We start from the raw sequence: 22229 nt of genomic DNA, 5'->3' as shown, positions 1-22229 counted from the left end.
ATTTAAAGTGAATTTCTGTCTAACTGATAGGAACCTAGGAGTTGTAATTAGCTGGTATTTTGTTCTGAGCTCTTCTCTTGAGGTGATACATTTTTTAACTTGTCCTATAAAATACTTTCTCCAAAACAGTCATTCAGACTGATGTTTACTCGATTATGTTGAACTATTTTGTAAGTTGTGTTGGATAAAAGTGTCCGCTAAGCAAATTAATGTAAATGTACGCTGAAGGAATGACCTGCCACAAATATGGGGGATAATTTAGTAATCTAGAAAGTTAAGAGTGGTCCAGGTCTAGATTGAAATTTATATTCCTCTTCCTTAAGGATGTTTGTTTTATTTTTTCAACTTCTATTAACCTCATAACAAACTATGTTTTACTTTAAATTGGGGACAAAATAACGGTAACACTAGTTACAATTTCAGAGCCATCGCGGGGGCGGGACAGAGCCCACCCCAATTTAAGCAGGATCTGGCGCAAAGCAGGATCCTAACCTGGACGGGACGCCACTACATCAAAAGATTAACTAGACTCACTTCGCCCTCATCTGAGGTCAAATCGTGCCTGGAAGTGTGTGATCATCGTGCCAGTTTGAGGCCATAATGTAATCCACAACATTTTATCTAAACTGTCGGAAATCCAGAATGTTGGTGACTGCTGCTCAGTTTTCCGAAGATCGTGTTTATGGAAAACAACCACGTTCCCGTGTTTCTGTGAGGGTGTATTGTTATGTTGACTTGTGTCCGTACTTTGTTTTTATTCATGGAAAACGCGTCTAATAACCGTAGGATCTCGGGTACCTGCTTAATTACTGGACACTGGCAATGCGTAACAAGGTGCGTCTAGCAAAACCTGCCAGAATCGAGACCACAGTACTTCTAAAAGAACGTAAAACATAGTGTATTGTTCACGAGCTGGCATTGGTTTCCTCCGATCACATGTCGCGTGCACACCCGGGAGGAGGCGCCACAGAGAAGCTTTGCGGGAAGTGCTCTTCTCTCCTAAGTGGCACGGAAGAAGGGAAGAGGCATACGGCTGCAGCGATGGTGATCAAGCTGTACTATACAACCGTCACCGCATCCAGAGAGGTAAGCACCTGGCCTGCGGCGGGGCCTCCCGCTTGCTCGTCTTGTCGCCCTTGTGAATGTCCCGCGTACTCATTCACGCGCTCTAATTGAAAGCGTTGGGTGTCGACGCGACGCTATTGTTTGTAAGGCGTCACACCCAGTAAGGCAGACGGCCGCTTCTGGAAGGAGGAACAGACGATGACGATTACTGTTGGCTGGAGGCAGTCTTTTTTAAATTCAGTTTGTTTGATAAATACCTACCCAGCAATCAGGAATTTTAATTAAATACGACTCGGAAATGATACATAGTTTTGGTGAATTTAACACCGTTAAACAGGAAACTGAAAAGGGCACGAGGCCAATGCTACAAGGTGCGTACTGCTGTTTGAATGAAGATGCAAAAAGGTTAATTTATCACACCCGGATTTCGTAGAGCGTGCTGGATCTCGTTTAATCCGATTAAGAGTCGCGGGGACCCGCAGTCTATTTCGACAGCAGTGGGCGCTCGTCCATCGCTGGGTCCTCACAGACACGCATCTGCACTTGTACTCGCACATAAGGTAACTTGGACTCGCTAATTATATTAACCTGCACCCCCCTGTGTGGAGGTGGAAGGAAATCCAACTGGGAGAACGTGTACACTTCACACGGACACGGCGCAGAAGTCGTAACCAGCACGCTGGACCCGGAAGGCGTCCGCGTTATTCACTGCGCCATCGTGCCGTCCGTCAAATCAATCAATCAGTTATTCTAAATTATACAGATCGTACATGGGTAGTTTTCATGTTAAGCGATTAACAGGAGAAACGGTTGCCGTGGAAAACCGTCGCAGAGCCTCCGGTAAACAAAACCTTTACGCATTTCGAAATACAGTAAATGGTCGTAAGTGAATTGCAATTTTAAGTTACCTTCAGTATTTTTAATGATCTGAATTTTCTCCTTGAATCTTTTAGCATATTTAAAACATGTATTTTTACAGCAGTTTTAATTGTTAGCTTTATAAGAAACATTTTTTCCAGAAATTCTGTCTTGTGCTGGATGTTTGCTAGGATAGGTGCCAGCTTCCCCTTAGCCACCCTGAATAAATGGATGGATGTACTGTACATAACGGCATACTGAGAGGGATTGGTGCGGCAATCTCACGGCTCTGTCATGAGTTCAATACCAGCCTTGGCATTCGTATTGGGAATCTTGCATTATCTCCCTCCGCTCATTTCTTTCTTATCCCAAAATATGTGCAGTTTAGATAAACTGGCACATTCAGAGTTGAAGTCACATATGTACAGATTGGATATTTTTTGCTTGTTAATATTCTTTTTTTGCTGAACTTTTTTTTCCCTTTACTGTAAAAAGTTTACTCCATTCAACATCATCACTAAAGTAGAAGTTTTTAAACATAAAGTTGGAAATGACCATTTACATCTATGTTTACTCCTGGCAGTATTCACCTTCAGTTATTTCCGGATAGGTTAAACAGCAGGGGCAGTAACGAATACTATTAAGTGAATATTTCACAACAGCTCACAATGTTTATTACTGATGCTGCCTCACAGCCCTATGAATCTGTGTTCAGTCCTCAGCCTGGCTACAGTCTTTGTGGAGGTTGTTCCTTCTGACTGTGTGTGTGAAGATTTTCTCTACATACTTCTGATGATCCTCCACACCCCAAAGATAAACATATTATATTATATTACTTGAGGGGTCTAAATATGGCATATGTGCAATGGACTAGCACCCTTTAAAGAGTTGTTTCCTTTCTTTTGCCTGAAGCTGTCACAATACCCATTCGTCAACTCCCATAACCTTGTACAGTGTTAAAGTAGATATGAAATTGGAAGACTTATTTGCAAATTGCAACATTGCAATGTTTTTTTGTTTTAATTCAATGGAAATTTGTGCAATTGCAGTTGAATTCCACTTAGAAGCAGAAATGAAATCTTATTCATTGGTTGGTAGGTAAAAATATCTGCAGCCCTGGGAGTGTGCAGGGCCAAGTTGTATATATTAAAATGTTTATTTTTGGATCTGTCTGTTTTTATGGTTAAAATATGTGTGGGAGTAGTTGAAAGTAACACCTCATTTTCCTAGCAACTGGGGAAGAGGGACTGTGTTGTCCTGGCTATGGAAATGCACTTTCTCAGAATATGGCAAAGAGTGCAAGGGTGTATGCTGACCCTGAATATCCATCATGGTGGTAGGATTTCTTCCAATGTTATTTCTCAAGTAGATTTAATTTCTTGCCAATAATGGAATGCATCATGTTTAATTAGATGGCTTTTCTCAACACATCCTGGTATGTTAGAAATTTCATCTGGTATGGTCTGAAGTAATCATGGCAATGGCTATATGGAGTTTGTGATTGGTTTGGGCAGTTAGAATATAAACCCACTAAAACCTCCCTGCACCAGCCCTTGACAGCCCAGCCTGTGCTTTACTTTAACACTATAAATATTCACACTAGATTTTAATTGCCTACTATTCCCACAGTTATACTAAAGGTGGCATACAAGTTTTTTACTCTATTTGTTGAACCTGATTTTTCCAAATTCCGGTCACTTTGGCAATGGAAGAGCAATGGAAAGAAAGCAAGAACTAAGGATGAGATGTTATCTTTTTTTTATTTTAAACAATCCTTCTCACCGTCACAGCCTTTTTAGAATAACTAATCTGCTTAATTGGCACAAAGATAGCTTTGACCAGTATTTGGACCCTTGGTGGGAGCTCTGTTGTCCACTGCATCTCCATGATACTTTACTTTTTTCATCCATTTTTTTTTCAGCCTATTTGTTCCAAGTCTAGGATGTGAGAACCATTAGTCCATCCTGATGGCACTGAGCGTTAGCGGGGAAATCGGCTTTGGAACATAATGCCTGTCCATTGTCAGGGCACATTGAATCTGCAGCAAGTTGGCAAATTTTGCATCCTGTTCATGCACTCTCAATGTATGCAAGCAACAAATATTTTTTGCAGTGTATGATCTATCGTTCATAACTCAACCACTCATTAACATGTGTAAAAGAAAGTAAATAAACCAAAAATGATACTGTCATAAGTTAATAAGGTCATCATTGTCAGAAATCCAGAGTACAGTCAAATTCAACATGTAATGTATCATCACTCACCTGCACAATAATTAGGGAGTATAACTATCTTACCTAAATACTTCTGTCTCTCTTTTCTGAAATAATTACTTTACCTTGAAGTAGGAGTTATAATTAAAGGAGACTAGAACATTGTTCAGATTACCGCAGTGCATTTTCAAGGTTAACTGTTTAGATCAGCTGCTGGATTATTTATTTATTTACTTTAACAATCCTAGAAATTTTTTTCAGTTACCACAGTAAATGGAAAATATTAATACACATCAAATGCAAAAAATAATTTGCTGCATTACTGGCAATGCTGTACTTTTCATTAAAGCAATGACACAACTACCCTAAGTTCTTGTCTATAAGCCGGACTCGTGTATTAGCCGGAGACCAAAAATCATACGAATTTTTAAAATAAAATCGTATCATAGATAAGCCGGACTCATGGATAAGCCAAACGTACTATAACCTATAACTAATAGAAGGGAGGGAGGTCAGTGGTCTCACTCGCGCCCATTTAATTTCTTTAAGGGGGGAGAGAGTGTGAGATATTGCCGTCTCTCTCACTCCCCGCATGGCGCGGTTGGAGCGGCCGGAGCGCGTTCTTTCTGCTCTGGGCGTCGCCGAGTCAACACGAGCGCGTAGCGGCCATTTAAATTGTGATTTTATATGTAAGCATATTTAAATATACAGTAATCCCTCCTCCATCGCGGGGGTTGCGTTCCAGAGCCACCCGCGAAATAGGAAAATCCGCGAAGTAGAAACCATATGTTTATATGGTTATTTTTAGAATGTCATGCTTGGGTCACAGATTTGCGCAGAAACACAGGAGGTTGTAGAGAGACAGGAACGTTATTCAAACACTGCAAACAAACATTTGTCTCTTTTTCAAAAGTTTAAACTGTGCTCCATGACAAGACAGAGATGACAGTTCTGTCTCACAATTAAAAGAATGCAAACAAATCTTCCTTTTCAAAGGAGTGCAAAGCAAGCAGTCAAAAAAAAAATCAATAGGGCTTTTTGGCTTTTAAGTATGCGAAGCACCGCCGGTACAAAGCTGTTGAAGGTGGCAGCTCACACCCCCTCTGTCAGGAGCAGAGAGAGAGAGAGAGAGACAGAGAGAGACAGATAAAAAAAATCAATACGTGCCCTTTGAGCTTTTAAGTATGCGAAGCTCCGTGTAGCATGTCCTTCAGGAAGCAGCTGCACACAGCCCCACTGCTCACACCCCCCTACGTCAGCACGAGAGAGAGAGAAAGTAAGCTGGATAGCTTCTCAGCCATCTGCCAATAGCGTCCCTTGTATGAAATCAACTGGGCAAACCAACTGAGGAAGCATGTACCAGAAATTAAAAGACCTATTGTCCGCAGAAACCCGCGAAGCAGCGAAAAATCCGCGATATATATTTAAATATGCTTACATATAAAATCCGCGATGGAGTGAAGCCGCGAAAGGCGAAGCGCGATATAGCGAGGGATCACTGTATATCGCGGATTTCTGCGGACAATGGGTCTTTTAATTTCTGGTACATGCTTCCTCAGTTGGTTTGCCCAGTTGATTTCATACAAGGGACGCTATTGGCAGATGGCTGAGAAGCTACCCGGCTTACTGTTCTCTCTCTCTTGCGCTGACTATCTGTGATCCTGACGTATGGGGATTGAGCAGGGGGGCTGTTTGCACACCTAGACGATACGGACGCTCGTTTAAAAATGCTGAAAGATTATCTTCACGTTGCTATCTTTTGTAAAGCTGATTCCTGAAAAGACATGCTGCACAGTGCTTCGCATACTTAAAAGCTCGAAGGGCACGTATTGATTTTTGACTGAAAAACAAACTCTCCCTCTCTCTCTCTTTGTCTGCTCCTGACGGAGGGGGTGTGAGCTGCCGCCTTCAACAGCTTTGTGCCGCGGTGCTTCGCATACTTAAAAGCCAAACAGACATATTGATTTGTTTGCTTCACTCCTTTGAAGAGGAAGATATGTTTGCATTCTTTTAATTGTGAGACAGAACTGTCATCTCTGTCTTGTCATGGAGCACAGTTTAAACTTTTGAAAAAGAGACAAATGTTTGTTTGCAGTGTTTGAATAACGTTCCTGTCTCTCTACAACCTCCTGTGTTTCTGCGCAAATCTGTGACCCAAGCATGACAATATAAAAATAACCATATAAACATATGGTTTCTACTTCGCGGATATTCTTATTTCGCGGGTGGCTCTGGAACGCAACCCCCGCGATGGATGTATAAGCCGGACTTATGTATAAGCCGATATTCTATTTTTTCATTTTCACAACTTTTTTCCTTAGATAAGCCGCGGCTTATTGACAAGAACTTAGGGTAACTCAAAAACTGACAAAAAGGTATGTACTCATCTGAAATCTGTGCTAATCCTGCCAGGCTGGATCTTACTGATGTAGGAATGGCAGCTTCTCAGTGTCTGATAGGAGAGTTCCATGCAGTGTAGTGGTCATCAAAGCAATCTTGTATTGGACATGTATGGTTTTTGTATTTCCTCCCAGTTTTCATTTCAGAACAGTGCTGCATTTTGTATAAATTTAAATTAGAGTCCAAACAACCGTTCCAGACTTCGCTTGTTATTTTTAAATAATACATGAACTCTGTTCTTCACCGGAATCCTTGTGCTGCTTGTGATTTTGTGATGTTTATTTTCTATTTTTTAGCCTGTTAATATTCTAAAAGTAACTAACATGTACAAAAGATTACATGTGTATACTTGAGAATGATTTCCTTTGAGAAACAGCAGATCAATTCACTTCCTCCATTGTACTTGGAATACAGGGACTGACATGCCTGCCTTCACTTGAACACCCACCCCATTTTGCTACATTGTTCCTCAAAAAAAGTTGTAATTTTTTGTGTGGAAAGTAAATGTTCTTTGTATATGATATTAGGAGAGTGAAAAAAATGAAACATTTTAAAATGCTCATTAATAATTTTACCTTTTTACTTCTGCACTACCGTTTTTGTATATTGTGTAGCGCTCCTGCATTCATTTTTTTGCAAATGCAAACAAAACAATTCTTGACTGCATAACCCACAATGGTTGTCGGGTTATTCTTATCTGTAGCAATGGTAGCTGTATAGATAACTATAGGCAGTCCCCATGACTGCACCCATGCTTAACTCTTAGTTTATATGCACCCACCCATATATTTCTGTTGACTAGCTTTTTAATTTTCTATCACACAAGGGGGCTCCACCCCCTGCTCGCTTCGCTCGCCTACCCCCGGTGTTTTGAACCCGTGCCCGCTGGGCAGCCGTAGTTTCAGACGCGCGTTGTAGGAGCCTGCGTTGTTTTGAACCCGTGCTTGCCCTGCTTCTGCGGTTTGAGACGCGTGTTGTAGGCGTATATCCGTCAGTCGAGCTCGTTCGGTTTGAACCCGTGCCCGCTTTGCCTCCGCAGTTTCAGACGCGCGTTGTAGGCGCCTGCGTACATTGATCGTATCCAGGTGGGTTGCGTTCGGCATTTTGTACGATCCCAAGCAGCACATTATTCCTAACTTCACTCCGCAGTAGTGCCACGCACAATATGGCGGTGACGTCTGCGCCTTCACTACGCAGTAGTGCCACTCACAATATGGAGGCGACACCTGCGCCTTCCGTATTATGTCGGGTTTTACCATGCTGTGTAGGCGCCTTTGCCTTTCGTACTTTCCCGCGCCTTCCGACGCGCGATGTAGGCGCCTGCACCTTCCGGGTCTGCCTTCGCTGTGTGGTGTGGACGTTTAACTGTCGTTTTTTCTGCTGTGCATGTGTTTCGTGCCTAGGTTTTTATGAAGCTGTTGCATTCCAGTTTTCATCATCTGTAACCTGCTCTCCATGTGTTGGGCCCCGTTCTTTAACCTCTTTATGACGTTTTACTTTGTTTTCTACTCTGTCTTTTATTTCTGACCTCGCTTTATCCTGCTTTTGTTTCAATGACACCTGGTCCGTGGTGATTATATTCTCCCTTTTTCGAGTACTAATTTCCATTTGTTTGCGATACTGTGATCTTTACTGTACTGTCAATAATGCATCACTGTAATGTGATCCACCTATGCTGTATAGTTTGGACGTGTGAGGATGACGTACGTTTAATACGGAGCGTCCGCCCGTGTTACTCTGGGGCCCCCCACTGTTAATACGGAGCTCCTTCCATACTATCATGCGGTGCATTGTGGACCACTGCGGGCTCCGTGGTGTTTCCCGTTTCACTTTGTAGCTCGGTCAGTCGAGCGGTTTCTTTTTGGAGCCGTGCCTGCCTGGTTTGCGGCATGTCAGACGGTTCGTAGTCTCTCCCGTTTCGCTCTGGGGCTGGGGGGCTTTGTGTGGCGCCTGCGCACGTTCGTAGTCTCTCCCGTTTCACTCTGGGGAGGGGGGCTTTGTGTGGCGCCTGCGCACTATGTCTCCTGTGTCCACGGGCATGTCCCTGCATCCATATCCGGTTTACCATTCTCGGTTAGTAATATGGATTTGTAGGGCATAGAATTTTACTCAGTATTGTTTGTTATGGGTGTGCATGTGTGTACTAAAACATGTTTGTGTGATATGAAATAGTTTAAATAATAGTATTGCTGCTCATGTTGGAGCTCTTTGAAGGCTTAAATATAACAGAAAGTGAATGTATTTGTCAGTGGTTAAAGAGAAGCCAGAAAGGATTTTCCCCAGTATTTCCCTGATGCTGTGTGTTGTGCACAGCTTTGAAAATAGAACTATATTTGGAGTCTACAGCTTAAGCTGCTGTTAGAAAAAGCTCCAATGAAGAGTGGCAACCATGCATCTAGTAGAATGTTATATTTTTGTCTGCCAAAGTGCTTGTCTGCTTTTTTCCATTCCAAATGCTTGATTTTATACACTCCATCCCATCCATGTTAAGGCAGACTTTTTAGCTCACATTTGGCTTCTTTCTCAAGTTCCAATGCAAGTTATTTAAAACCTCCAGGCAAGTTGCCCTGTTAAAGACCCGTCATTGATTTAATTTTTGTGTGAATAATCTGGATTTGCCGGGTAAACCTAAAATACATCTTGCCCAAGTCGTTCCTAGTCTTTTGTCTCTCCCTCTGAGAATGTAGGCACATTTTCATAAGAGCAGTGTAAAGGGTTTTCCCCAGAAACTGATGTCCGATGACTGTACTGGACCCACCCTAACAAGCTTGCTCACTTTCTTGGCTATATGCCATTCTGCTTAAAGCAGCAAGGGGAACAGGCCGGAATAGATTTTACAACTCTGATATTTTATAAACAGAGTTCGATTCAATTGATGGCTTTGGACATATAGATGTACTAGGGGGCTTCTCCTCCTGCTCACTTCGCTCACCAACCCCCCTGCCCACGCTATGCGCCATCAACTTCACTTCTCTGTCACTCGCATATGTGGATTTCACTTTCACCAAACAACAAAACTTTTCATTCTCACGGATAGGCCTCTTCATTGGGAAGAAACACTACTTTTCCCTGATGGCAACATTAACTAGACGATCTACAAGTCTCCAACTTAAAGTTTAAAGCCAAACAATAACTACGTACTTCTGTGATATCACCTATGTCCATGTATTCGATCTCTTTTCGCTTTATCTTTTCATCAATATCGCATTGAATTTTGATTCCGTGTTTGGAATTTCATTGTGACAACGCAACATATAACTGCCGTGAGTGAATATCGTTTCTTTCTCTCTACACGAACTGTCTGACAATAGCATTCACACAAATGAGAAATGATTGAACCGTGTGCGTGGTTGTAAATATTTTAGATGTGGTCAGGACTTTTCCAAATCTCTTTGCATAAAGTCTTGTCTTGCGAGGCTTGAAATTTTCTCTCACAGGATTTCACTTTCACCAAACAAATTCTCACGGATATGCCTCTTCATTGGCAAGAAACACTACTTTTCCCTGATGGCAACACGAATTAGATAATCTACAAGTCTGACATAAAGTTTAAATCCAAACAATATATTCAATCTCTTTTCGCTGTTTTTTACGTTATTTCACCGAGTAATAATTTCTGTTTGTTTGCACTAACGTGATCTTTACAATCATTTTTCCGAGACTTTCGAATTTTTGTACTTCCATTATTGCTAACCTGCTCTGCATGAGTATCACGCAAATGTTTTTGAATTCTTTGACATTCTACTTAGTCATCTACTCTTTGTCTTTTATTTCCGGCCCCGGGCGTGGTTAAATCTCTTGTCACAAAGTCTCATCTCGCGGGACGTTAAAATGTCTCTCTGAGAAGGTCACGTCTCGTCTCTTTTCCGAAGTTTTTTTCATTATAATAGAGAGATGAGGGTACAGGACAAGTAACTACAGAGAACACAATTTTCTAGCAGTACCTGCATGTATTAGTGATACAAACCATGTCTGGTGTTATGGAACAGAGCAGAGTGCTCATGGTTAAGAATATGAAGATTAGGGGATAAGAGTATTTTGAAGATCTCAGGGTCAATGTGTACAACAGGGAAAGGATTAGAAGGCAAATGATATACAGTAGTTTAACAATTGTGCAAAGAGGAACACTCTTGCTTGTGAACAGATGACAGCTGCCAGGAAAAATGGTTAGAAAGTGCCACTGTGTGTGTGCGCACCTGTGTGTACATCCAGCACATAAAGAACAAGTATATATCAGTGGATAATTGTAAGTAAGTCATCTACAGATATGCACTGATCTAAGCAAGGCCTTGGGTATAGCCAGTGCTAGAGAAAATTGTAGAAGGCAGTTTCTTGTATTGTACCCCATAGTTTCCTGCCTATGTAACAACAACATTCTTGATTACCTACAAAATTAATAGTTACAGTCCTATTTGTATGGATACCTATTATATGCCAAGTGAAGTTTTCTTCTTTCTTAAGATTTTTCACTATGTGCAGCTGCAAATGTAGAATACAAGATATTTGGTAACATAGGATAAAAGAGACGAGACTAAGTTGCTTTTATAATTACAATTAAAGTGTAACCTATCCACAGAGCAGCCTAGTTACTAATACTTAATTTTTATTATCTTGGGTAGTCAGTTACAGTATAGTGACAGTGGCCACAGTTACATTTACTACTAAACTCATTTTGCTTTGTGAAGGTACCATAATTGCCACTAATACGTAACATTATTGATAATGCAATCACAGCTCAAAAAATGTTTCTCTCTGTAGCATATTAGTCCTTGGAAGAAGTTAACCTTCTACATAATTGTTCAGCAGAACAGATTAAATTAGAAGGTGATGTGAATTTGTAATTGTTTGTAAGATGGAAAAAAGCATAGTAGTGGGTGAACTGAGTTGAACTTGTGTGGGTGGGTGTGTCTGTGTTTGATCTTAGGACTAAATATTTTAGTGCCAAGTTATTAATACTGTTGCCCTTAAGGACTAACTTTTAGAATATCTACTGTATACTCCTGTGACAAATGCAGAAAACACATTTTATGAATGCTTTCCAAAATGTTTTGGTTATTTTTAATTAATATGTGGCATTAAAAAAAAAAAAAAAAAAAAAAAAAAAAAAATGTAATGAACCTTTATATCCCACCTTACCCCACCATACCCATCCAGATACTGTAAGCTTGGTTTCAATTGCACAATCACCAATGACTGCTGTCACTTGCATCAGCAGTGATTATGTAGTGTATGTTCAAAACATTTCTTGCACTTTGTGAAACTAATCTCTCCTTGTGTTGAGAAAGCAGTATTAACTGGCAGAAAGAGTTATTTGTACATGGTATTTTATTTTTCTTGGTAATTATTGAGCAATAGTCAAACATTAGGTTTTGTATGTTTTTGCAGCAACCGTCCTTTGAACCAACAAGCCTGTAGTGAACCTAGTCGGTAAGGTTAAAGCTGGTAGGAAGTTCCTAATGGATGTGAATTTGATGTGTTGCTAAACTTCATCTTTCCTTTATAAAATTGCATTTTGTATTTCTGATACAAGTATTGATAAAGGTGCCAGATGTATGTACACTTCTGGTATAAAAATTGTCCTAAGAATTGTCCTCCTGGGAAATGGTAAGGAAGCTGTAATCCTTTATCTCTACCTTGTCAGTTATATTTTTTCCCTGTCATATAGTAGTTAGGCTTACTTTATGATGTTTAGAAAGGATTTATCTATATCACAAATAACTTATACAATATTTGATTTTTTTTTTCTTTTCAAAGATTTTACTCTGCTTCCCCTTACCTGAGGAGGGCTGCAGTGGCAGCAAAATAAATTGGTTAGATCAGACTACCTTATCCTTAGTGACTGTTAATCTAAGTTAATTACCCTGTTGTAGGGTTTCCGAGACAGGCTGAGGAGCTTGAGGCCTTGGTAATTAGAACACACAATTTTGATCTGCTTTTCGACTAGTAGACCGCCACTCCAGTAAGGTACTGCCTTGCCCTTTGCAATGCACTGAAGAAGTGCCTTAGCAAGACACCCCTACAGCTTCTAGTGCTTTCAGTATTTCTGAATTGGTGTCATCCACCACCCACTGTGGTACTTTGACTCTGTGAAGCTTTTAGTTACTTTGGAAGTCTCAGTTACAGAAATACATCTAGTCCTAATAAATGTGTCTACCACTGTTTCCTCTGAGGATGTGAAATCCACAGGGATTATGAATTAAAGTGTGTTCTTCATCTGGAGTTGTGACATAACCATCATATTTAAAGCCAGTCTATTGGAATCATAAGGTAACAGTAAATAAACACGCTAACCAGTTAGTGAACTTGACATTTTAAAATTGGTGACTTTATATTAAATGTATTTATTTTACATAAAGTAAATTGCAATTACAAATACAATAAAAAATAATGACCTGGATTATTTGCACAATTTGGGTCTTTTTAAGTAATTTATTTTACTTGTGACAGATATCTGGACTTGTCATTAAATAGTTTCTCAGCAGCAGCCTGGAAAAAACTGTGTATGTGTAATTTCTTTAAATTTCCATCCATGTAGCAAGCAATATGACAACTGGTTATTGTATGCAACTCATTAGGTTCAAATTACTGTAAGTTAAGCTCTTGAGAGGTACAACAAAGAAAAATCCTTGTGCAGATAAATTAATCTTTGATGATTAAATACTTTTAATTTTTCTGAAGTGAGAATCTTTTATTGATTAATATGGAGTGTTATTACAATTTAAAAAAAAAAAAAAGAAATTTACAAGATCACTTGTGTAAATGGTAGTCTGACGTAATGTTGAGTGGTTGCAGACATTAATTAAATGATACAGAAAATTATGTTTATACAAATTTGTGTTTTAAATAAATCTTGCTTCAGTTGTATGTGTGCACCTTTAATCTTGACTTGTTTTTCAAGCAGGTTCATCAGTATGTAGTGATTCAATTTTTTTTTGTTTTGTCATTAATTATTTTCAGTAGTATAGTTGGAGGCACCGCTAACTTGTTTACTTCCCATCAGTTAGTGTGTTGCGTCCAAAAGCACTCTTAACAGTATCGGTACATTAGGACAAGCTTAAAATGAATTCACTTCGGGTTTCATGTAGAGAAAAGCCAAGCAAAATGACACCTTTTATTTGCTAACTAAAAAGATTACAATATGCAAGCTTTCTTTTTAGTTAGCCAATAAAAGGTGTCATTTTTGCTTGGCTTTTCTCTACATTCATAATGGCTAACACGGTACAACACCCTAGTACTTTGAGTTTCATAAAAGAAACTCAATGTAGTACAAGCAAAAAAAACATGATTAATACAGATTGAAAGGCTTGAAACTCAGAAAATGGATTGTTTCCATAAGTGCTGCTGCATTTATTTGAAAAGATCTTTTCAATAGTGTAAACTTCATTTTTTTTTTATTAAGTTTTTCAAATGTTTCAAGGTATCTGTTTTGTAAATAGGTCGATTTCATACATTTCATTTTCATACACTAGTGTTTAGCTGGTAGTATTTAATGATGTGATTGTATATTTTCAAGATGAAGACACTATAGATAGATTTTCTTGATTTTGTTTTACTGGCACTGAATCCCCTAAAGAGTAAAAAGTAGACCTCTATTCAAATGGGTGAAAGTCTTCAAACACCCAAATGGAAAAAATCCTGCAGCAGGAGGCTAACAAACTAATAAATGGGGGAATGTTTGTACATGAAGAAACTGTGTCCTAATGCTGGTGTGTCCAGGTATTAAGACTTGTAATTTCTGAATCAAGTGTTCTTTGAAAAAAGGAAAAATATTTTTCCCATTCCCACATGTTGGACAATTTAACACCTGTTCTTGTTTTATGATTCATGTGGGATTTCAAAGTGAAACGCAGGTTGTGGACCTTACTTGGTGCTATTTTATTTAAGTGTGTTTAAAGGCAGTGCTAATATGCTTAACTGTGTTTTGCAGGTTAAATCACAGCAAGCCAGGGTGATATGTATCCTTGACAGTAAAGGTGTAAAGTATGAGCTCGTCGATATCTCTCAAGATAATGCTCTGCTAGAAGAAATGCGAACCTTATCTGGAAATCCTAACGCCATGCCACCACAGCTGTTCAATGGAACCAGTTACTGTGGGGTAAGTTATTGTGTACTTTGTGTGTAATAGCAGTGTTTTGTACTAGAAATATGGTATTCATGTAAATGTGGCATTTACAGTATATTGATAGATATGTAATACAGGTAATTGTAAACACTAATATAAATAATGCAAATGTGTGCAGGATTTACTTGTTTAAGGATAGTCTCGCTAAATTAAACTAAACTAATAATGAATTGGATACTATTTATTGTGTCACATTCTTCCTACTCTGATATTAAGTCTAATATTAAATAAAATGTTTTTATTTAAAATGAAAGGATTCATCATTTTAGTGTGTTTTTAAAAACTAGTCTTCCTTTTTTAAACCAATGGAAATCTTCTTCATGCCATCTCGGCCACCTCAACTGTGACTAGATCAGGGGAAAAATAGCTTCAGTTTCTTCAACTATATTTAAGCTTAAGAAGTACATTTTAGTTTTGAATATTTAGTTTTTTTAACAATCACAAGTCTAAGTGTTTTTTGCTTTTTCTTAACCACCAACAGGATCATATGTTGCTTGAGGATGCTGTTGAAGACAATGCTGTTGAGAAGTTCTTAAAGCTGACTTAAATCAAGTTAATTTAGAAAGCTTACTGTGCTGCAGCCACATGCTCCTGTGTCTTAACCTTGGCAGTGTTCTTGCTTTTCCATCTCTGTGCTGAATGCCAAAATGAGCACATAAAATAAAAAAGTACTTTGCTAGGACATGAGAAGTACTTGGTAATACTCATAAACTTGTATCATTCCTTATGTAACACAAAACATTATTATCAACTTTTTCTTAAATAAAAAAAGGGATTAATTAAGTACAGAAGGCATTAACTGAAAGTAGCTGTATGTGATGCTAGAAATGTTTTGCCAGTGATAATGGGAAATAAAAATAAAGAGGTGTAAATGGATGAAATATGTAAAAAATTGGATATATTTTGTAAACTTCCTTTGCTTTTGATGTTGCAGATGTGCCTGGTAAGAGAAAACATAGCAGGCATTCAGGTACAAGACTAAGTGTTAGTTAAATCCACACCTGTTTCAAACATTTGTAGGAATTACAAAAATAAAAGGTCACACCAAAGAAGAGTACATATCCCTTAGTGGCTTACAGGTAGAACTTAAAGTTGAATTTGCAAATACAAAACAAAGTAATCATGTTATAATAGCTAATGTGATTTAACTATGTGTGTATTCATATAAAATGTAGAAATTTATATTAACAGAAGAAAAAATTCTAAATTCAGGACTGTACAATGATAGTCTTAATATACAGTTGCACTCCTTCCAAATGGACCCCATTGTGTCCGATGTGCACTTGTTCACTATTCTATAATAAAAATGTCTGCAGTTTGAATGTGATTACTTTCTCGGCATTGGATGATGGGCAGAGTTTCTTGTTTGCTGCTTTACAGCACTCTTGACCTTATGTTAATGTAGTATTTAATGGTCCTATCTATCAAAATCTATTGATCTAGGCAAGAATTGAATTTTTGAAAGGATAAAATGTCTTAAGACTGCTGTCTAAACATCAGTATATCTGAATTTAGAAAAAAACATTAACTGCAGTATCTGAACTGCAACATGAGAAGCCTGCTCATGTGAAATGTCAGCAGGAAGTGGATTTTCTTCACAATGCTTTTTTTTCTTTTCTTTTCTAGTAGCCCCACTTTTCAGAAGTTCTGTTGATTAAATGATTGGTTTTCCAATTCACTTTTTTTGCTTTAAAAAAAAAAAAATCCAAAGTACCAAAGTAATATGTTTGACTAGTGAAATTAATCCGCACTCTATGGCTTCAGCTTTTTTGAACCAGTTCTTTAGTGCCAATGTATCCTTTTAATTGTATCTCTGTATGTCAATTAACATCTTTTTTTATGTAGACTCTGGTCTACAAATTTCAGAAGCACAACATAGATTATGATTATGGCATGCTATCTGGGTAGCAATAGCTGAAGATTGTTATTTCTTTTCAGAAATGGCTTGTCATGCAGTTTGAATTATAATTATACCCTGACAGTAAATCTGGAAAGTGTTGATTTAATTTTCCTCTTTCCTAAATTTTGGCAAATACCTCATCTCAACTTTCTCATTCAGCATTCCTGCTAGAAGTAAACCTGTACTTATTATTAACAGGATATTAATAAATGAAATCTTCTTTTTTTAAGTGTACTTTTAAGTCTTAATGTTCTTCAGTTTTCCCCCTAATGATCTTGTGGTATCATGTTACTACTGCTTCACATGTTTTCTATAACTGCTGTATGCAGAAAAGTTGCTTTCTATGATGACATTAATAAATAAATTTTCACAATTTGTTTTCCGTGTTGTGTAAATATCCTTTGATTCTAGATCATTTTACTGTTTTTTTCCTTTTTAAGTATTCCTTTTTTTTTTTTTTTTTTTTTTTTGGAAAAAAGCAACAAATATTTATTTTCATTTTTGAATGCACATCTAATATTCATTATATGGATTTCCCTGAAATTTTCACTCCTTGAGACCTTTGAGAAATTAATTTATAATTTCATGTTTAGAAACATTTGCATTTTGAGTGTGTTGTATTAAATGACATAATTTAATTGAGCACATTTCTAAAATGGTGTTTTTAGTCCTGGTTATTCAGTGTGAAGGTCAATCTTGGGCCATTTCTACTCCCACAACACATCCCACAAATGATGCCCCCTCCCCAATCATTATACAGTCAAATGTTTGACATATTTAGAGATACTGAGAACATATAAGTCATCAGATTTTATAGTCTACAATTTTTTTGTGTGATCCCATTAATTGTAAGAATTATTGGTCAAGAAATAACATTTAATTCACAGCAGTGTAAAGGTTTCTGGCACAGTTGCAGTTGGCTTTGGGCCCATGCAGATGCCCTTAAGTGCAGTTCAACCGTTTGTATGTTTATTGTTCTTCAGGTTCACATACTTATTTTGGTCTCATGCCATTGGCACAGTGCTTATAGTTTCATAGTTCCATTTTTTATTAATAAAAAAATATATGATTTATCAGATCCATCTGTTATAATATAAGTTAGTGTGGCATTGGAGGTTATGCCAGCAACATTAGGCAAAAAACAGGAACCAACCCTGACCAGAAGCCTAGTCATTTGCTGGCCACATTTACACTTGCACTGAGTTACTAGTTGCCTATCAGCCTATTGGTGTTTCTCCCACATGCCAAAAACTAAGGAAGGAATATTCAGACTATGGAGCCATTATGTGGCAATCTTCCATAAATTTTGAACAATGTTGGAGGAAAAAATGTCAAAACACTACACGATTAATACTGCATTTTAAGAATCTGTAACCCTGTGACAGAGTTTGCTTTGTTTATTTTAGATATGGGAAAGTAACCAGTGCCTAGCAATGTAAATAATTAAAACACATACCTTTAGGTATTGTATTTGAAAAAGCTGAAAACATTGTATTATTTTAGGATATTCTTCAAACTTGTATGACAAAATTATAGAATGTCATCTTTTATTTCTGAGTAGTGTTTGACATAAGACATAAACAATATTGCAAAAAATTACATGTGTGTAGTCCCCAAATTCCAACTGAGGAGAACTATTTGGAGAAATATTTCTGCTTGGCACAATACTTGCTGGGATAGGCTCTGGCTTCCCCATGATCCTGTTCTGGATAAGCGGGTTTATAAAATGGATGGCTGAATGACAGGTGATTCTAATTGCCCAGGTGTTCCATGTCCTTTTAATTATCAACATAGCTCTGTGTATGGAGGGTTGGTTGACATCATTGGAGTTTGCATTTGAGTTTTGGTGTTGATATCAAAGGTACAAAACAAGCAAATAAAAATTGACTGATAGGAATTCAAGCAATTTTTAAAATGTGATTAAAGCAAATTTGGATTAGAATCATTGGTAAGCAAAATGCAATGCATCCCATTCTATTGCTCACCATTGAAATGCTTCTACACTTGTTGCGAGTCCATCTGTGCTCAGTTCAGTTGATTGGATATGGTTAGGAAAGACATGCACCTGTCTATATAAGGCCATACATCAAAAACCAAGCAGTGAGGTCAAAGGAATTGTCTGTAGGGCTTAAAGACTGGATTGTGTTGAGGCACACATCTGGGTAAGGCTAAAAAAAAATCTGGCAGCATTGAAGCTTCCCAAGAGCATAGTTGCCTTCATAATTTTAAATGAAAGACGCTTGATACAACTATGATTCTTCCTAGAGCTGGACATGCAGCCAAACTGAACAATCATGGAAGAAGAGCCTTGGTAAGAGAGGTGACCAAAAATCTGGACAACTGAGGTCCAGGAAACCTGTGTGGAGATGGGAGAAGCTTCCAGAAGTACAGCCACCAATCTGGGCTTTATAACACAGTGGCCAGACAGAAGCCCTTCTTAGTAAAAGACCCCATAATGCCGGCAGGGAGTTTGCAAAAAGTCACCTAAAGGATTCTCAAGACTGTGATAAATGAGTGTTTCTGGTCTGATGAAACTGAGGGCATCATGTCTGGAGGAAACCTATGCAATATAATTCCAACTATAAAGCATGGGAGTGACAGCATCATGCTGTGGGGCTCTTTTTCAGCAGCAGTGATTGGGAAACTAGGCAGGATTGAGGGGAAGCTCAACAGAGCAAGGTTTGGTGATTTTCTTAATGAAAACCTGACCCAGAACACTCTGTACCTGAGACTGGACTGATGGTTTCCCTTCCAACAGGACAATGACCCTAAACACAAAGCAAATGAGAAGCTTGGGGTCAACTATGGGAATGTCCTTGAGAGGCACACAACCAAGCATCTCTGGAGAGACCTGAAAAAAGCTGTTCACCTACAGTCTCCATCCAGCCTGGCAGAGCTTAAGAAGATCTGCCGAGAAAAATGGTGAAAAAATCCCCAAATCCAGGTATGCAAAGCTTGTTGCATCTTTAAGACCCAGGCTGGAAAGGTCTGAAGACTTGTGTTGGTGTGACATTTCAGTTTTTTATTTTCACTAAACTGGTAAACATTTCAAAACCCTATTTTCGCACTGTCATATTGAGTGTTGCTTGATGTGGGAAAAAACTTAAGTTAAATGGTGGTAGCAGAAGGCAACCCACAACACAGCAAAATCTGAAAAACGTGAAGGGGTCTGGGTCCCCTTGATAACAAAAATAAATCATATAACCTCATTGTCCCAGTATTTTGTATATCCCATTATGGTCCCAATTAAAGATACTCCCAGATTTAAAGTGCATCCGCTTTCAAAAAGAGATTTTATGGAAAGTAAATATACCTGTATAACGAGACCTTTTTTCTCTCCTTTCGCGGGGTCACATTCACTAAGAGGTCCGCGCAAGCGCCGATACGCAGTCCCTTTCACAAGCCCGAGCTTGCCGATTCGCTTCTCCTTCAAAAGCCCGCGCGCGTGTCAGAAGTCCGAGCGCGAATCCGCTTTCCCCCTCACGAGCCCTCGCGAGGTTACTTCGTGTATTTCTTTAGCAGTCAACATGTCTTTCGAGGTGGGACAGTGAAATGTACGTCGAATTTAAGACGCCAACCAATTTTAAGTCTGAAAACATGACAAAAAATCGTCTTCTACCTGGAAACAATACATTATATATATTCTCAATTGAACAATGAGTAAGCAGCTAACCTGAAACAAAAATATGGTTATCGTGATGTAACAAGCAAGAGACTGAAAACAAGGCAAGTGTACAATTATCTTTCTATTAATTTTAACATTTATTGGTATTTAAATGACACAGTTGGCAATAAGGACGAGAGTAATTTAGAATGAACCTGGTTAGTTTTATATCAATAGGAAACCAAGATGAACACTTAAAAAATACTTAAACACTTTGTGGGTCTTAGCAGTAGAGATGCATTGGGGACAAGGCCACTCTCCTGTAAAGTTTTTGACTCGTCGCTGTACACCCTCTGTGGAAATAAGCTGATGATGTCATAACATCTTTCTTTCCCCCTGGAAAAAAATGTGTATAAAATATTACCCATTTATAAACCTCAAAGAAATCCAGTAAATATTAAAGTAGGAAAAAGTGTGTAAAGAAGAATGATTCTTTCCATAATCCCGAATATAAGCATATTCTTACAGTTAAGTACACGGCTGGCTCTACTATCCCTATGTGGATAGCGCTTTCAGTACTGAGAAAAGCTCTATATAAATATAATGAATTATTATTGTTTATTACTTGGGCAAACAAAGCATTCGCCTAAAGCTGCAAAATGGGGCGGGAGGGGGGATAGAATTTTTAAACATTAAAGACCCTGACTTACAACACACCCAATAGCCATCCATCCATCCATCTTCCAAACCCACTTATCCAGAGCAGGATTAAGGGAAGCTGGAGCCTATCCCAGCAAGCACAGAGCATAAGGCAGAAACAAACCCTGGACAGTGTAAAACACACACCCACTGGGGCCAATTTAGCATTACCAATCCACCACACCTGCATGTCTTTGGACTGTGGATGGACACCTATGTGGAAAGAGGGGGAACATGCAAAGTCCATGCTGGGAGCACCCAGGATGCAAACCAAGGTTACCTTACAGCGAGGCAGCAGCTCTACCACTGCGCCACCATGCCACCCTTAGCCCTATTACATCGTTTTATATTATTTTTGCATACTAGCAATGTTCAGTGTAAACGTCTGACAAACTGCATGAGTCTTTTTTCAGTGCCAGGATGCTCTGTACTCTCTTTTATGCTGAACATCCTTCATTCTTTTTTTTTCATTTGTAAGTCCGTAGTTTTATTTTTGTTTTAGTATTGTTTACTTTTCAGTAACTTTGATCTTTATCTTATTTTTCCTATTTATTTCATTGACATTGGATTTTTGCAGATTTTTGATACAAATATTTTGCTTTCTGATTCTTCCTTTAATTTGCAAGCACAGTGAATTGCCATTACGAGCACCTTTAGATTGATCATTTATGTGAATCCTGACAATATTTGAGGAACAAAAACAGTGAGGCTAGGAGTTCTGCCTGTTCGCTAATTAGTCAGTACATACTTAACAACCTTCGCATTTTTTGATTTGCATATTTAATACTACTGTCAATATTAGTGTTAATAGTACTATAATTATTATTAGTATTCTATATTTGTAATAATATGTGAAATTAATGAAATTTATAGAAAAACGATATCATACAACATAGCTGCCATTTGTTTGGTTTATGCATATGTGTATATATATATATATATATATATATATGATACGTGATTAATTTTTCTCCCTTGGTTGATCTCCAGCTGCAAATATATATATATATTTATAATATACACATACATATACATATATATATGTGGTGTATATATACAAGGGACATTCAAAAAGCTTTTATACACTTTTATATTTTCGTTGGAAATGGTGAAGGCAGGAGAAGTAGTAATTGGGCATTAAAAGTTGGTACGTCACCTGGAAAATTGCATCACAAATGAAGGTGACTATGTAGAAAAGTGATGTAATCTGTTTTTGAAATTCTTAATAAATAGAGTTAAAAATAGAGTTTTGAATGTCCCTTGTGTATATATATACTAGGGGGCTCTGCCCCCTGCTCCCTTTGCTTGCCCACCCCCGGGTTTGGTTTCCCGGATAAACAATTTAAAGAGATTGTTATTTTCTTGGGA

General features: G+C 38.3%; 2 protein-coding genes across 2 annotated transcripts in view; one reads left to right on the top strand and one right to left on the bottom strand.

The window, feature by feature from the left end:
- Positions 1 to 921: 921 nt before the first annotated feature.
- sh3bgrl3 (SH3 domain binding glutamate-rich protein like 3) lies at positions 922 to 16940 on the top strand. Its single transcript, XM_028818603.2, has 3 exons — positions 922 to 1086; positions 14464 to 14631; positions 15140 to 16940. The coding sequence occupies exons 1-3, from the start codon at positions 937 to 939 to the stop codon at positions 15203 to 15205; spliced, it is 384 nt and encodes a 127-aa protein (XP_028674436.1). The 5' UTR covers positions 922 to 936; the 3' UTR covers positions 15206 to 16940.
- A 3351-nt stretch (positions 16941 to 20291) lies between these two features.
- Positions 20292 to 22229, bottom strand: part of ubxn11 (UBX domain protein 11) — a 52100-nt gene continuing 50162 nt past the window's right edge. Inside the window, exon 16 of the mRNA XM_051919003.1 lies at positions 20292 to 20558. Within this exon, the coding sequence (XP_051774963.1) occupies positions 20417 to 20558 (142 nt within the window). The 3' untranslated portion in view covers positions 20292 to 20416. The remainder of the gene's footprint in view (positions 20559 to 22229) is intronic.

The sequence above is a fragment of the Erpetoichthys calabaricus genome, chromosome 14, assembly GCF_900747795.2.
Source record: "Erpetoichthys calabaricus chromosome 14, fErpCal1.3, whole genome shotgun sequence".
NCBI classification, from domain to species: domain Eukaryota; kingdom Metazoa; phylum Chordata; class Cladistia; order Polypteriformes; family Polypteridae; genus Erpetoichthys; species Erpetoichthys calabaricus.
Note: the sequence above shows the minus strand (reverse complement) of the source record. Positions and strands in the feature narration are given on the sequence as shown.